At 40.7% G+C, this 16,417-nt stretch overlaps 3 protein-coding genes across 9 annotated transcripts in view; 2 read left to right on the plus strand and 1 right to left on the minus strand.

Moving 5' to 3' along the window:
* Positions 1-1,398, minus strand: part of LOC311268815 (cationic amino acid transporter 2) — a 100,061-nt gene extending 98,663 nt beyond the window's left edge. For all 6 annotated transcript variants that reach the window (XR_014624014.1, XR_014624015.1, XR_014624016.1 and 3 more), the window contains exon 1: positions 1,285-1,398. The gene's annotated coding sequence lies outside the window, so the exon portion shown is untranslated. The remainder of the gene's footprint in view (positions 1-1,284) is intronic.
* Positions 950-8,538, plus strand: wasf3a (WASP family member 3a). Of its 2 annotated transcripts, none has more exons than XM_084372684.1 (9): positions 950-1,196; positions 3,049-3,213; positions 4,918-5,052; positions 5,160-5,313; positions 5,402-5,519; positions 5,609-5,793; positions 6,406-6,627; positions 6,718-7,016; positions 7,179-8,538. In XM_084372684.1, the coding sequence occupies exons 2-9, from the start codon at positions 3,081-3,083 to the stop codon at positions 7,334-7,336; spliced, it is 1,404 nt and encodes a 467-aa protein (XP_084228810.1). In that variant the 5' UTR covers positions 950-1,196; positions 3,049-3,080; the 3' UTR covers positions 7,337-8,538. The 2 variants fall into 2 exon arrangements, with proteins under 2 accessions (XP_084228810.1, XP_084228811.1); XM_084372685.1 differs by having other exon boundaries at positions 3,052-3,213.
* A 651-nt stretch (positions 8,539-9,189) lies between these two features.
* On the plus strand, positions 9,190-15,839 carry LOC311269810 (V-type proton ATPase catalytic subunit A-like). Its single transcript, XM_084374235.1, has 15 exons — positions 9,190-9,325; positions 9,888-9,996; positions 10,428-10,556; positions 10,748-10,962; positions 11,047-11,184; positions 11,271-11,422; positions 11,739-11,901; positions 12,073-12,181; positions 12,364-12,486; positions 12,591-12,705; positions 13,169-13,232; positions 13,357-13,560; positions 14,144-14,238; positions 14,803-14,974; positions 15,069-15,839. Exons 2-15 carry the CDS (start codon positions 9,915-9,917, stop codon positions 15,159-15,161), a joined length of 1,854 nt encoding a protein of 617 aa, XP_084230361.1. The 5' UTR covers positions 9,190-9,325; positions 9,888-9,914; the 3' UTR covers positions 15,162-15,839.
* Positions 15,840-16,417: the final 578 nt, after the last annotated feature.

The following is a 16,417-nucleotide window of genomic DNA, read 5'->3' on the forward strand; positions in this document are numbered from 1 at the left end:
GTGTGCTACTTATAAAGATTTAAGCCCTGATATCTGGGTTACAGTAGTCCCATCAGGCAATCCAGATGATGCCATCTGTGATAAAAGAGCAGTGTGTGTGTGTGTGTGTGTGTGTGTGTGTTTGTGTAGCTTTCAAATCAAATGCTGAGTGTCTCATTTCACTATTAATCCAGGGCGTCTCCATTAAGATGTTAATAGAGATACATGCTGTTTATGCCGATTTGAAACAAAAATCGGAGAGAACTGAGAAAAGTTGAACAAGGTTTAAGCCGTGTGTGACAATTTAACCTTAAAATATCAGCTTTAATCATTTTGATGGTAATGTGACTTATCTCTGCTCCCTGGCGCCTGTTCTTGCATGCTACAATAAAATACAGATATTTCTGATCAGCTGCAATACATGATGAATAATCATGATAGTACATGGAACCTCAAAGGCTGCATAACAAGACCTACTTTTGAACGTAGGAGTTACGTTTTACAAATGTTAAATGTTCTATGCGTTTGAGTTTTTATGCCTTTTTAAGTGTTTAATTAGTCAATCTTCAGAAGATTTATCAAACAATGTGCCACCGTGAGGAAAAAGTCTAACCTTTTAGTGTCCACTGCTTCTCAGAAGGGGAGGATATGCTTTAATCTGCTTTGCAACAGTTTTGGCTTCTTGGTCACACAAAACAAGTGAGTAAAAGAATTAATACTGGGTTGCTAATCTGACTAAACTGAATTATTAAATGATTAATCAAGAAAAACAGGTCCTCATCAATGCATTATTTATTAGTTGCAGTCTTGATTTTATAAGTTGTTACTATAAATACTTGGAAACTGTCATATTAATATTAATAGAAGGCGGCTAATGACTTTCGACAAAAATGACACTAATAAATCCTGAGATAAAACACTGGATGTCAAAGTGCTGGCATGATGACTGACTGTGATTGGATGACAGAAGTAAATCTGCTGACCAAATCCCCTCCTGGCTCAAGCTGTGATTTGGACCAGAGAGATTTGTTTTCAGAGTGCTCTCCGCCCTGCAGAGATGACTACTGACACCGTCCAACACAGGACCGTAGCAGGCCAGCAAACACTTTGTTTATTTTGGACCAGACAGCGTGGACTAAACTTTCACTGCTCCGTCCCTGCGTGCTGACGTGAAATAAGCGCACCGACTAACGAGCTAGCCCAACGGCTACTCTATGGTAGGATTAAACTCTTTTAAACATTTTTCTAGTGTCGCTTGCATATTGTTAGATAGTCCATGTTTCAAATGTGTGCTGAAAAAGTTACCTGCTGTTAGATGTGTTAACTTTTTCTCAAGGGAAACCGGCAGCTCAGTGACTGACAGCCGCTTCACAGAGCCTCTAATTAATGAGGACCGGGTAGTTAGCATGTAGCAGTGGAGTAACGGTCACGCAGTGAACTGTGGGAAATCGGGGCGCGTGCCACCTGGTGCCACCGCGAAGGTGCTTTCTGCCCTTTGAGGGCCAAAACTGAAAATGAATGGTGGGCCAAGGGCCAAAAGCAATATTGAATTGTATTGTGTTGGTACAATACGCCCTGCTTAGATTGAGACATACATATTAAAGAGCACTTAATAAAATTAAAATATATATTTTTAATTTTTAATACATTTTCAGTTTTTTTTAAATTACGCTCAGTACATCTGGTGTGTTCCATTGCAAGTCAGGAGTCAGGATTTCTGAGTCTATTCCTGACTTGAAGTGTCCCAGTGCATTTGCTCGAAAAAACATGGATGTTCACTGCAAACGGCTGTCCGCGAACAACTACAGCAGCTGATTTAACAGTTAAGGGTATTTTTTTAAAAAGACGGAGGAGTAGGCTCTTAATGCACACTCTCAAACACTTCTGTTGTGCACATATCATGTGAATGAAAATGAAATTAAACTACAAATTGTATTTACTGCACGTTTCACAAACTTTTCTGACTTGGAATTACGACTCGAATGAAAGTTCCATTGCACTTTTCCAGGGTCGTTTCTGTTATTGCTGTATCTCAAATAGGGAACAGTAACAAGTAACACTTATGACAGAATGTATGACTATTCTGGTCGTGGGTTTCATATACTTTTTCTTGAATTAATCACCTAAAAACAATATTTGTTCTCAGATTGGTGGCCCTGGGACAAAATGTTATTAGATTGGGATCGGTAGTCTAATTTGAGACAGTTTAGGGCAGGTCTTTGATGAGAAAAAGTTTGAGAACAATGCTAATGGACAGCCTGCTGTGGTCAACTTTTAATTTTCTTACAAATTAAAGAACTGACCCCAGAATTTGTGACTTCACATCATGGTTCATATTTGTTAAAAATGTGAGAATATGGAAAATGTGAAGCATGCACTCCATTTGTTTCGCAATATGAAAATTACACTAGTTATAGTAAATTGTTCTCATTGTTACTTGTGTGCTGACTCACCCCTTCCTGTAGTCAACAAGGGATTGAGTCACAATCACTCAATCCCTTGTTTCAAGTCCATTGTATAGTAAAAGAGTGTAAAGTGACTCGCAAATTCACTTAATAATTGCCACATCTGTTGTCCCCACATCTCCTCCATCACAATAAGCTGGCTGAATAAAACAGCTGTTGCTGAGCATGTTAATTCCTTTGGAAAAATAACTAACAATAGTTGTGTACCACTTTGACAGGTGGTGATAAATTGTGACATTCAACAACAAGTGGCCCAGTATTCAACACAGTGAATATGACAAAATCATAAAAGGTTTAATTTTGATTTTGATGCTGTGCATGACACTTTTTACTACTATTTTTAACGTAATATAAACAAGACAGCGAAGAAAAACAAGTTGCTGAAATAAATGTTAACTTTAGAATAAATATACTATTCATATCTATAATTGGTGATTTCCTTTTAGTTGACACCTGTGAAATTATTGACTTAAAGAAAGGACAGAAATATTGTAAATAATTGCTTTAGTGATTGGTTTACTAGTACCAGTTTTAATGCATTTAGACACCGTGCTGACCCTGCAGGTTGTAGTATCCAATGTCAGAGCTGTCCTCTGTCCCCCAGCAGGTGCTGTGGTCGAGACGTGAGAAGGGGTCATGCCTTTGGTCAAGAGAAACATTGAGCCTCGACATCTGTGCCACGGTGCTGTGCCTGATGGGATTGGCAATGAGCTGGAATGTGTAACCAACAACACGCTGTCCGCCATCATCCGCCAGCTCAGTAGTCTGAGTAAGATCACAGCGAGTCACATACAGCTGTTTGTGTCACAACACGTTCAGATCCACCCGAGGCCATTACAGGGAGGGAGCTGCATGACCTTTTTACCCAGTGACTGTGAAGTGTTGCCTCTACTTATGTAACATGGAGTCAAATCGTAAGGACACGATCACCAACTTTTGAGCAAAATCACCCCAACAAGATCATTTAAAGTCACAGAGGGTGACGGTTGAGGCAACCTGGAAAAAGCACACCACATAACGATTCCTTATTTCTATATTTGTTTATCATGCAGTGTCATCTTAAATTAATATTTTAGCCCCCTTTGGACAAATGCAACACAAAAGCTCTGCACGTTTTTTTGGTGGTCAGAGGAAGTTATGACATGAGCACACCAGCAGATCATAACGTCCGTGTTGGCTCTTGGATGATTTGCCCGTGACATATTGACTTACATCTGCTTTGTGTTAGGAGTGCTTAAATTTTCTTAATCCTTGAAGGGTGATTATCAGAAAACAACACCATATATCCTTGTGTCACTTGATTGTTAGACAAAATAAACAGCATGAATATCACAAATAAAGGCAAAGCAGTTATCACCTGTTTGATTTAATATCCAACACTGTAGTCATTACTAACATCTGTTTACTGTAGGCTCAAATTAACACATTTATACAGAAGCAGGCTAGATTAATGATGTGGGGTAAACCTGCATGTGTTTTAATGTGATGGTGCGCTGAAACACTTCCTCTGACTCACACAGAGGAGAGGGGGAAAATGAAGAGCAAAAGACTGTTTCGGGAAGCAAATATACTCCTGGACATCTGGCCCCATGGATCCTCTGATTAGTGTGTGTGTGTGCGTGCGTGTGTGGATTTAGTGAAGTAACAGGAGCTTAGAGCTTACCGTAAAGCTTTGTATTGCAGGAAGATAAGATGCAGAGTGAGTGGGCGGAGACACAAACGGAGGCAGTCTAATGATAGCAGCCACATAAAGTGGATCAGAGCCGTTTGACGTGTGCCTTTCACACTGTTGTGTGCGAGGAGACTTGTGTACAAACAGTGCTTGTCAAATCTAAAGAATGCTGTTTCTTCTTTTAAAGACTAATTTATGAAATAGTCAGTTCGGGTCTACTTTATCAGAAAACACCACATAGTTAATGTCTAAAATATGTGTGCAGCTCGCTACCTTAGAGATTTTTTAATGGCCAGCAGGGGGAGTGTTCACTGGTTTCAAAAATAAGTTTGATCTATGTAAGCATATGAGAAAATGACTCTACTTCTCACTTGATTTACAACCTCAGTGAGGAGTTTCCTAATGACTCCATGGTCTCAGTCGCTAGTTTCCAATCTTCTTCACGACAGCATGATGTGCATTTTTTAAATTATGGTCCCATTTAGAGTAAAAAAAGAGGATGAGGCAGGGCATGCTTTAGTGCGTGGCTTCCTTGTGATTGACTAGTCGCTCCTACGGTGTGTCCTCGGGTTCTGAGTCAGATCCAATCGGGATGTCCTTCTCCGCCCCATCCTCTTGTCCAAATATCATCAATAGTCACTTCTGGCTCCAAAAAACCAAGATGACGATGACCATAATGCCAAACATGAGGTTCAAAACGGCAGTCCACAAACCAGTGGGTGACGACATGGTGTGTTTACCCTTTGGTTCGACGCACCTTTCCTTTTTATTAACATCTCATTTTCTTTGCTCTGGTTGCAGGTAAACATGCAGAAAATGTTTTTGGGGAGCTTTTTAACGAGGCCAACACCTTTTACGGGCGCGCTAACTCTCTCCAGGACCGGATCGACCGCCTGGCCTGCAAGGTCACCCAGCTGGACTCCAGCGTGGAGGAGGGTTGGTTCAAGTTTACTGGAATTTATCTGTCTGTTGATTTCATATCGCTCATGTATTCTCACCTGCTTTATATAAAAAGTAACTGTTATGTTGTCACTGTTTTATAGTCTCTCTTCAGGACATAAACATGAGGAAGGCATTCAGAAGCTCTACTATCCAGGACCAGCAGGTTTTGTCCAAGAGCAGCACTCCAAAGGCCGTGGCTGAGATGCACAACAACAGCGACAAGCCTCCTCCCCTCAGCAACCTCAGTTCCTACAGGTACTGGATAAAAACTACAACATCTGAATTGGTTACATTTTCAGTTAAAGCGTCTCATTTTATGTGGGATGTTGTTTTTTAAATACAGGGAGGATTCCACTGATGCGATGAAATTCTACTCAGACCCGTCGTACTTTTTTGACCTGTGGAGGGAGAAAATGCTCCAGGACACGGAGGAAAAGAGGAAAGAAAGGCGGCGGCAGAGGGTGAGAGCACACTCTGGCCACTGCTTTATTTTTTTGTGTATTTATTTGACTGGTAGGTTTTTAATCTCCTTTTTCTTCCCCTCGTCCAGGAACAGAAGCGAAGCGTGGAAAGCAGCACCCTTCAGCGCGAGGTGAAGAAGGTGAGAAAGGCTCGAAACCGGAGGCAAGAGTGGAACATGATGGCGTTTGATAAAGAGCTTCGTCCAGATCACCGCCATCCGCAAACGCTACGCCGAGGGGCGTCGTCCGAGGGCTCGCTGTCCCCAGATGGCAGGTAAGTGCTTATTTTTTCTTTTCTTTTTCTGAGTACAGACGCAGTAGATATGTTTTTGAAATAGAATCAACATTTATTTATTTTACTTTACACAATATGGGGGAAAAAACATCACAAATAGACATACACATTACATGGGAAGACATTTTACAGAGATAGAATCAACGAAATTTTTTTAATAATATTGTAAAAATTGCAAAAATAAAATATACGTAACACTCTAATCACATAACTGGCCACAAAACATGTCTTCCATGTCTCTGTGTCCCTGTGCTTCCTGTCAGTCTTTACTTGTCTACGAAAGGGAACATTTATCTTGGAAATGCTCCTTTAAACTGATTGTGTAACTGAACGATATGCAGAAATATGATAATCAAGGCAAAATGTAGATTTCTGGAATATTTTAGTGACAATAAAGACAGAGATTGAAAGGAATAAAATCTAAGCTGGACTTTAGTAGGGGGGTAGATCCCATTTTCCTAAATAAGACCTTGTGACTCGAATATCTCTGTTGTGTAAAGCTTCACGTTTGATTTTATAACAACAAATCCACCATCTGGATACGTGAAAGCATCTGAATGAGAAGCTCTCTGTCTCTCATTGTTTATCCAGACCTGACCTCCCAGACTACCCCGTCCCGCCGCTGCCTGCCCACGCCGCTTGTAATTATGCCAAGTCACATGATTACGTGCCTGGGAACGCACACCCCTCGCCACCTGTGGAGCATGAATACCACAGCATTGATGTCAACTACAAGCGGGTAACCTACGCCACAGCAGAGCCTCCCGCTGCAGACCGAATGAACGGTTCAATACGTCCACCTGCAGATTACAAGTATGTTTGTTTGTGGTTTGCATAATCTGAGAAAGACTTAATATTAATGTCACTTTTCCACAGAAACATAATCCTCTTTCTTTCAACCAGCTCTGGACCCCCACCTCATACCCCTGGTCCGCCCATCCCATCAGCCCAGACAGCCTTTGGCTTTCCTCCGGGTGCACTGCCGCCAACACCACATAATGGAGTTTTGCACGTAGGCCTGGGATTCCCACTACCTCCTGTACCTCCTCCCAACATGGTCCCTCCTCCCCCAGGTCCCCCACCGCCACCTCTCCCTCCCCCAGCTGCACCTTCACACCTAGCAGGACACAGCGACGGTGGCAGGGGTGAGTCGAAACCTGTGAGAGATGCGAGAAGTGACCTGCTGTCTGCCATCCGCATAGGTGAGTCAGGGTATCAGAGTGGTTTATTTGGCGATGTTATCTGCTGGTCAGATAAAAGCAGACATGATTGTCTGAAACTACGTCTTGTTCTATATGTGGCCCTGTGCGTGACAGGTGCACAACATGTGAGCTTATTTTAATATACTGCATGTTCGCCCTCAGGCATCCAGCTGAAGAAAGTTCAAGAGCAGCAGGAGCAGCAGAACAAGCGGGAGCCGGTGGGCAATGACGTGGCCACCATCCTGTCTCGCCGTATTGCAGTGGAGTACACTGACTCTGAAGACGACTCTGAGCTGGACGAAAACGAGTGGTCAGACTGACCACATGGCTGAAGTTTTGCTTTATTGGATCTTTAGAGAAAATAAATCAAAAACTATGAATCACTCGATCCAGCTCCACCCAGTGGACTCTACATACCAACCCACTGCTGACAGAGCACCTTCACTACTTCAAGTGCAGCGCCCGCTCAAAACATGCTTGGCACAGATTATCTGGTAATGTTGTTTTCTCAATGCCATGCTGGTACTACTGCACCAAGCCAATCTCCATTTTGTTTACATCTGCTTCTCCATGAGATCACGTGAGAGGGATCACGTGTGAGCCCAGTCTGTAGAGCCATGAAGCTACGCCCCCACTGCTGTACAGAGTGTTGTTGCTCTTTATTAATATTTTAGGTGTTGCATGTCCAAATTGCACCAGATTCAACGCTGCACTTCATCGGGTCCTCAGCAGCAAATATGCCAAGTGTGAAGTAGAACGGATGAACGGTTCTCGAGATATGTGAAACACATACAGACAGATTCTTCGCTTTATAGTTAGATGTCTGTACACAGTTAACTTATTTGTTGTGATAAGTAAATGTCTAGTTTTCTATCACGTATGAAATGTGAGCTATTAGTTTTGTAACTTTTTCAATCTAAATTGTACAGTCTAATAAAATGTCCTCTCCTGATAACAAACTGAAACACCTTAACACACCATGCCAATCACTTCATTGATTAAATGTGCTGTTGACCTTAAAACGGATGACCCAGTACTTTTTCACTGAAGACATTTTGACAGGTCACAGTAAGAAAGTATAAATATTCAAATGATTGGCTGGATTCAATGTAGCAGCTTCAGTATTGTGTATCTCCCGGGACACTTAAATAGAACAGACATCACTTGTATGGTCTATGTTTTTCCTTTCCATGACAAGTCACAATCTCTGGAAAAGGCCTGCTGTTTATGAATGAGTGCAGCAACATAAAGTAAAATAGTGTGAAATATGTGAAATTACACATTCCTGATCATCCCATGATCATTTGGACTAAATGTACACCTTCCTACTGTATATTATGTGACTGTTGGATTTATATTCCATGAGACATTATGTAATTGCTACCTCAATCTGTGACCACCTCACTGTCCCACAGTATGTGTAGTAGACAGTCTGAATACAGTTTTGTTCTGCCATTAAATTATTATTTGTTGTGATGTGTCTTTGAAAATGTTGACATATCATTAAACATTTTTCCACATCGGCCAGAAAATCATGTTGTGATTGTCTTCTCCTTTACCATGTATTTTTTTGTCTCTCAGACACTGAGCACCATAATCCTATAGTAGCTAAATTGAATGCTGTGTTTATATTTTAGTTCATATGTAGATGTTCAGACCTTTTCATTGTGTGCACATGACAGCTTCAAGGCATAATTGAGAAGTCTCAATTAACCACTGATAATGTCATTATCTGTTGTGTATTTTTCAGATGATCATTAGATGAGATGGCACATAATGACTGAATAAAATGATGTATAAGACTGTTAATTTACAGTTTATGGTATTTCTGCACGTTATTATCAGTTAGTTATTGGTACAAAGGTAACAAATCTAAATAGTACCCTGGTGTTGCATAATAAAAGCTAAAATATAAATAAATATTAATAAAGTGGCTCTACCTTGGTTCATGTATTTCAATAAAACAAATGAAATGTATAAATATGTGACGTTTAAAATTGTTTGAAACAATCCTAGTTGGTTGATTGGGGTGAACGTCTCATTTATATCCAGCAGGGGGCAGTAATACGCCTGGTGACAGTGAGTAGACCAGCGGAACTCAACGTCGACTAGAAAACTGCAGCGCCTCGGACGCCATCTTGGCTCTACAGATTAAGCCAACCACGGTGGAACGGAGGAAACCGGTTGAGCCACAATGGAGATGTTTTCTTCCCGTGACTGTCCGGTGCCTGGCAGGTGATTAGCACAGGAAGCTCCTCCTCTGCCTGCTACGTTAGAGACAAACCTGGAGAACTGTATATTTAGATAAGGTAAGAGACTACTTGTAATGTGAGGGTTTGGATTTAGTAGAGTGTGATAAGTCCTTCCAGTCTTGGACGTATTATTACGTGAATAACCGTTCGTGATGATGATGTAGGTAGCTAGTGTTTGCTAGCTTGTTACCTGACTAATACGCGCACACGCATAAATCAGCTTTGCTAGTACAGACATTACGCTACCATCTGGCTAGCAAACATATCCCCTCCGACGAACTGTAGTACCTTACTTTACCCTGTCTTTAACCCTGGGTTACAGGGAAATCCATGTACGGTTTCGCAGCCTCAGCTGAGTTAGCTAGTGACCTTTCAGTGTCAAGCTTGGCCATTCATTTCCCAGAGAGCACTCTATAATGTGGTATAGACCTCATATAAATAAATGTCATTTTCATCATCGTGTTTGAAGCAGTAGACTGTGTTAAAAAGCCCGTGTAAGCTGACACATTTGCCCTGTAACGTTAGCCTGCTTATCATAAGCTAGCCGTGAAAGGTTTGTCTGCTGAGTGTCTTCAATTAAAATGAGCTGACAGCATTTGTGTCTACATTGTCCCTCCAGGGATTCTGCAGGACAGAAACAATCAAGATGGATACCTCAAAACTCCCTAAGATCCAGGATGAGGATCGAGAGAGCCGGTTTGGATATGTGCATGGTGTTTCTGGACCAGGTCTGGTTTACTGACCTACTCTTCAAATGACCACATTACATTATTCAGTGTCTGATAAGTCAAAAGCCATCTTCTGGAAAATCAGTTGACAAACTGTATGTTGGTAAAACAACCAGGTGGTAATGTTTTTGTTAGAATACCTGACAAATCAAGAAACTTCATCCCTGAGTTTGTAGCAGTCTGTGAAGAATGGCACTTTAGTATACCTGTATAGTATACAGGTTTTTTTTTTTCACAAGGCAAATTACATGTATCTAACTATATTCTTGGTATTTTACATGCTTTTTAAGCTATTAAGTTTCTTATCAATATAACAATACAACATTTACAAAGCTGTTTAAATGTTGTGCAAGTACAAAATGTAAACAGAGCAATAGTCCTCCAAAATATTTGTTTGATGTATCAGTTTAATTATTTTTTTTAATCAACAGTGGTGACAGCTACTGCGATGGCAGGAGCAGCCATGTATGAGCTGGTTCGTGTCGGTCACAGTGAGCTGGTGGGAGAAATCATTCGTTTAGAGGGCGACATGGCGACTATCCAGGTCTATGAGGAGACATGTATCCTTTCCGCAGCCATATTACCTTCCTCTGTTGTTAAATGTGACAAAACATGTCACGATCTTCTTTAAAACTAAGTTAACATTAACAATGTTTAAAACATTTTTAAAATTACTTTAATGATAGAAAACAGGAGTGTGAATTTAAACATGTTTGCAGTTTGTTTTGTTTTCCCTAACGTGCTGCTACAGCTGGCGTGTCCGTCGGTGACCCCGTCCTTCGAACGGGGAAACCCCTCTCTGTTGAGTTGGGACCAGGAATCATGGGCTCCATCTTTGATGGTATCCAGCGTCCACTAAAGGACATCAATGACCTCACTCAAAGTATCTACATCCCAAGAGGAGTAAACATTGGTGCTCTTAACAGAGACATCAAATGGGAGTTTATCCCCAGTCAGAGTCTTCGGGTATGAAAAACACAATTTTCAGTGTGGTGTGTGTGTTGGTCCTCTGCAACTGCTCTGACTAATTTCAAGTGATCTCCTCTCCAGGTTGGCAGTCACGTGACAGGCGGCGATATCTACGGCATGGTGAATGAAAACTCCTTAATAAAGCACAAGCTGATGTGTCCACCTCGCAACAGAGGCACTGTCACCTACCTTGCCCCACCTGGAAACTACGACGTCACTGTGAGTGTTTGTCCAGGAGCAAAAACCCTTTTCTATTGGATCAGAATTTTTCCGTCAACCTGATTTTCTGCTCTTGTTGCACTCAGGATGTGGTTCTGGAGCTCGAATTCGAAGGCGTGAAGGAGAAGTTCACCACGTTGCAGGTGTGGCCAGTACGACAAGTCCGGCCAGTCACAGAGAAGCTTCCTGCTAATCATCCACTGCTGACTGGACAGAGAGTTCTGGACGCACTTTTCCCGTGAGTAGACCTTTAGAGAACATTATGCACTCATCTACCTACATAACTATAGACGTTAAACAGCTGCTTCTTTATGTGCTTGTGGTAGAAATCATGATGTATTTTACTATATTGTGTATTCTGTGTATTCCTTTGTTGCCTTTTCTTCATGCTGATTATTTCTTCTGATTTAGTATTTTTTGAGATTGTCAAGACTTAAGCCTCTATTTTACTCTTTAATCAACACTAACAAAATGAGTCTTCAACACTTATTTTATGCTGCGTTATTAAATTCTGTTATCTGCATATGAAACTACATAAACTTGGTGCTGTATAGTTGTGTGCAGGGTGGCACCACTGCTATACCAGGAGCCTTCGGATGTGGAAAGACTGTGATCTCGCAGTCCTTGTCCAAGTACTCCAACAGCGACGTCATTATCTATGTTGGCTGTGGAGAGCGTGGAAATGAAATGTCTGAAGTGCTGCGGGATTTCCCAGAGGTAAGTGGGAAAAGGAAATGTATTATACTGGATCACTTTCAGCTGCTTTTTTAAGGTTATAAAATAATAAATTATTGAAGAGAAATATGAGTAATTTTATTAAATATTTGTCGAGAGCAAATCTTCAGTCCATTCACATTGTATAATGATAACACTGCTCCTGCCCAACAGCTTACTATGGAGGTTGATGGTAAGGTGGAGAGCATCATGAAGAGAACAGCGCTGGTTGCGAACACATCCAACATGCCTGTGGCTGCCAGAGAGGCCTCAATTTATACAGGTACCAACCGTTCACATTATACACTCTCATTGTTTATTTTAAATACCATTGCATGATTTTCCTTTTAGTCCAAGTTCATTTTAAAACATCTGAATGATGAAGTAGTTAACATTAGTAAATGCCTTTTCTTCTTACCTGTTTGTGAGCATTGCATTTTTAGTTAAATATATTTACCTCTGCAGGTATCACACTGTCCGAATACTTCAGAGACATGGGCTATAATGTGAGCATGATGGCCGACTCGACATCTCGATGGGCCGAAGCTCTGAGAGAAATCTCTGGAAGATTAGCAGAAATGCCTGCTGGTAAGTTCATGACACATACATGATTCATTCTATATGTATTTATAAAGCTGCTGTAAGAGAGCCTGTTGTGAATCCGTCACAACTGTGTGTGTCGTTGTCTCCAGACAGTGGCTATCCTGCCTACCTGGGCGCCAGGCTCGCTTCCTTCTACGAGCGCGCAGGTCGCGTGAAGTGCCTGGGAAATCCTGAGAGAGAGGGCAGTGTCAGCATCGTGGGAGCGTGAGTCTGATTTCATATAAGCACAAAGCAGCACATACTTGTTGAAGTTGACGTGCAGTAGGTACATTAAAATGACTTACTACTAGTGGTTTTGAACGTTTTAGCATATGCATTCCCTTTACTCACAGCAACTGCTACTACTATTACTGCCTACCTACAGATTTACAAAGTAGACCAAGGGTTGAAAATACATTTCCTGCTCCTAAGCAGCTGTTACTTTCAGTTCCTTTCAGCAAAAACATAATTTGAGCTTAACTTGCAGAACTCCTCTTTCTGGTGCCTGCTAGGATCCCCCATCGTCCAAAATTTAAGTTTCTCCAAGTTATTGTCCTTTTTGCAAACTAGTGGAACTTTAAAAGGGTGTTTTCAGGCTACACCTCATAAATAGCATCATTGTTCCTAGGTATTTAAGGTATGTAATTATTGACCTGGCTTTTCCTCAAATACTGTGAATTCCTTTTAGTGTGTCACCCCCTGGTGGAGATTTCTCAGACCCTGTCACTTCAGCCACATTGGGAATTGTCCAGGTAAGTAATGGGTAGTGGCTCTTCATATCGTCATGTCCTATCATCCAAACATTTTGCTTTGGCTTCTTTTTTTTTTTAATCATTTCAACATCCATGTCAATCTTTCATGTTTTCGTCTTTGTAGGTGTTCTGGGGTTTGGACAAGAAGCTGGCTCAGCGAAAGCACTTCCCCTCTGTAAACTGGCTGATTAGCTACAGCAAGTACACACGAGCTCTGGATGAATATTATGACAAACATTTCCCTGAGTTTGTTCCTCTCCGCACAAAAGCGAAGGAGATTCTCCAGGAGGAGGAGGACCTGGCAGAAATCGTGCAGCTTGTCGGCAAGGTGAGGCCGGTTAAGATTATAAAACATGATATACCACAAACTGTGGACTGAAAATCAACTTACAATGTCAGTCAACATCTGTGAAATGCAGAAATAGATAAAAGTGTAACAAATATAGTCTAGTCAAATAAAAATTCTTGCATACTTCTGGCCACATGTAACATAGGCTGACATCACTGTTTATACTTAGAAGAGCTCATTGATCTCACTCTGTCTGGATGCATAGAGATGCAGCTGGTGTCCTCCAGATAGTGGCTTTACACCGGCTATGTTTGTGTATATTTATGGCACTGTTGTTCTTAGTCTATTTAAAATTGTACCCAATGAAGGTCAGAGGATTAAAGCATCTTTAATGAAAGTACAAGTGACTGACAAACTGTAATGTGATATCTGCCCTTTTTTTCATTTTTCTCAAAATTTTCCCCCAAAAATGCATTTTTACTGCAAGTTAATTGATATTTTTGATGTGTTACATCTGTGTTCTATAGATGTGGCTTTTTTCAGAGCAATAGAGTTAATCATTTAAATAATTTGCATGCTAACCTGGTTGATAAACTACTAAAAAATGTTGTTGTGTTCACAGGCTTCTCTCGCTGAGAGCGACAAGATCACTCTAGAAGTTGCTAAACTCCTTAAAGATGATTTCCTGCAGCAGAATGGTTACACCCCCTACGACAGGTGAAGACAAAACATCCCACCAACCACAAAACACATATCTTTACCATCGCATACCTGAATGGCTCTTCCACCCCTTTTTCCTTTTTTAAACCCACAATGAACACATTCAATCTTGTAAACAATGAAGGAGCCCCGTCTTTGCTCCACAACAGTTTTCATATTTGATTTCATATTTAAGTCACATTTTAAGAAGACATTTTCTCACAAGAATAAAAAGTCATCAACATTTCTTGAAAAAATTGCTGTGAGCCTTCAGCATTTGATTACTGTCCAGCAAGTACAACGTAGAAATGAATGTATTGTGAGTGATTTCTATGGTAACAATAGAAAAACTACCGTGGTCCATTAGTTTAATGTAAAGCAAGGTAGCAACATCCAGTCACTAGTGGATGTGAAGGGGATATTTCTCCTTAATGTATTTTTTTAATTTAGAGGTAATAAATAAATAAATAGAAAAAAAGATAAAAACTACAAATTAATTAAATTCTACACTTTTTCATTAAATAAAATGTGACTTATTACATAAACTGTGAGCTTCACCCATCATTCTGTCTCTACACACAGGTTCTGTCCTTTCTACAAAACCGTTGGCATCCTCTCGAACACGATTGCTTTTTACGACATGGCCCGACACGCCGTGGAGTCCACAGCACAGAGTGACAACAAAATCACCTGGTCCATGATCAAGGAGCACATGGGAGATACGCTGTACAAAATCAGCTCCATGAAGTTCAAGGTACATGATTGCTCTTTATTTTGTGTGAATCAGTCAAGATAATAACTCATCGTTTGTTGATGTAACACCTGTTTATGTCCATTTGATTCTTTAGGATCCTGTCAAGGATGGAGAAGCTAAGATCAAAGCAGAATTCGCCCAGCTGCTGGAGGACATGCAGAACTCCTTCCGGACCCTGGAGGAATGAGTTTCTCAGCTCCTCTCCCAAACATCCAAACCCCAGTGCAGTGCAACATAGTGCAGATTAAATGGCCCGTGTTCTGAATGTCTGCCTCAGTCATGTGAACTCCTTTATTCCTCGATGTTTACGTCCCCTTAAACATTCCACGACCTGCACAAATGTCCATTTTAATTTGTTGATTTTTGACTCTTAAGTACTGGAATCCCCTTAAACACCTGAAGATGTGGTTTGCTCTGCAGACATCTTCACTCAGCCCATCGCTTAGCACTTAGAGATCACTACTCCATCATGTTGTGGTTGCAATCAGTGGGCCCCGATCAGGTGCTGTACTTGCACTTAACTAATATTTGCAACGAGGAGTGTAAAGTTTCTTTTCCCCCAGATGTGACGGTGATCAATACAGATCTTAAATCAAGTGGGAACATGCACATGGGTAAAGGGACAGATGCAGCGAGTTGCTGTTTATCAGGGGGTTAAAGGCATTCTTCCACCTCTTACCTCTTCAGTGTGATCGTGATGTTGTGGACTATATACTTGATATTATGTGTAAAATTGTGAATGAATGATTCTGTTAGAGTTGTGTTGTAACAGATGTCTCACTATTATATTCATTGTACGTTACTGTCTCCTGAAATAAATGTAAAGAAATTATTAAAGTTCATCATGTGGATGTCTGAAAGCTCACTCTGAAATTCTCACAATTGATGGGACGGCCCCATAAAGCCATATTTATTTTATTTTCCTGTTACTGACTGCTGCAACTCATGAGCACACATTCAGTGAAAGACTTTCACCTCAAGGTGGCGCACACATGTTGGTTGAATAACAGCAGGCTGACAGGAAAAGACTGACTATGACAACTAATTTTCTACATGAATATATTTTTAAGGAAAATAATTTGAGACACTTCACCCAACACTTCATAACACTATGGTATGTTGAATGTCTATCAACACCTCCTTGAAGCCCCTGCACACAGTACGATATTAAGACTGAGTGAAGTATTTGACTATTTTCTTTCTTAATTTTATATATCTACACCGTCACCTCACACCTCACTTATTCTTAAAATTCAGCCTGATTGACATACAGTATTTTTTTAAATCCTTAATCTACCAGCACCTGGACTAGATCCAGTCCCAGAGACATAAAGCATTAGGTCATTTAATGAATTAATAAAATACATTTACATAACATTTTGTAGAAAAGCTGTAATCTGAGTATAAAAATTGGCTGTGCCTAACTTTAAACTTACAACTATA

This window comes from Pagrus pagrus, assembly GCF_965226575.1.
Source record: "Pagrus pagrus genome assembly, chromosome: 14".
NCBI classification, from domain to species: Eukaryota; Metazoa; Chordata; class Actinopteri; order Spariformes; family Sparidae; genus Pagrus; species Pagrus pagrus.

Coding starts and splice junctions, on each gene's coding strand:
- wasf3a (XM_084372684.1), top strand. CDS start 3,081: ATGCCTTTGGTCAAGAGAAACATTGAGCCTCGACATCTGTGCCACGGT. Junction 5,314..5,401: donor AGCAACCTCAGTTCCTACAG/GTACTGGATAAA, acceptor TTTTAAATACAG/GGAGGATTCCACTGATGCGA. Junction 5,794..6,405: donor TCGCTGTCCCCAGATGGCAG/GTAAGTGCTTAT, acceptor TTGTTTATCCAG/ACCTGACCTCCCAGACTACC.
- LOC311269810 (XM_084374235.1), top strand. CDS start 9,915: ATGGATACCTCAAAACTCCCTAAGATCCAGGATGAGGATCGAGAGAGC. Junction 11,423..11,738: donor GTTCTGGACGCACTTTTCCC/GTGAGTAGACCT, acceptor GGTGCTGTATAG/TTGTGTGCAGGGTGGCACCA. Junction 13,561..14,143: donor TCGTGCAGCTTGTCGGCAAG/GTGAGGCCGGTT, acceptor TTGTGTTCACAG/GCTTCTCTCGCTGAGAGCGA.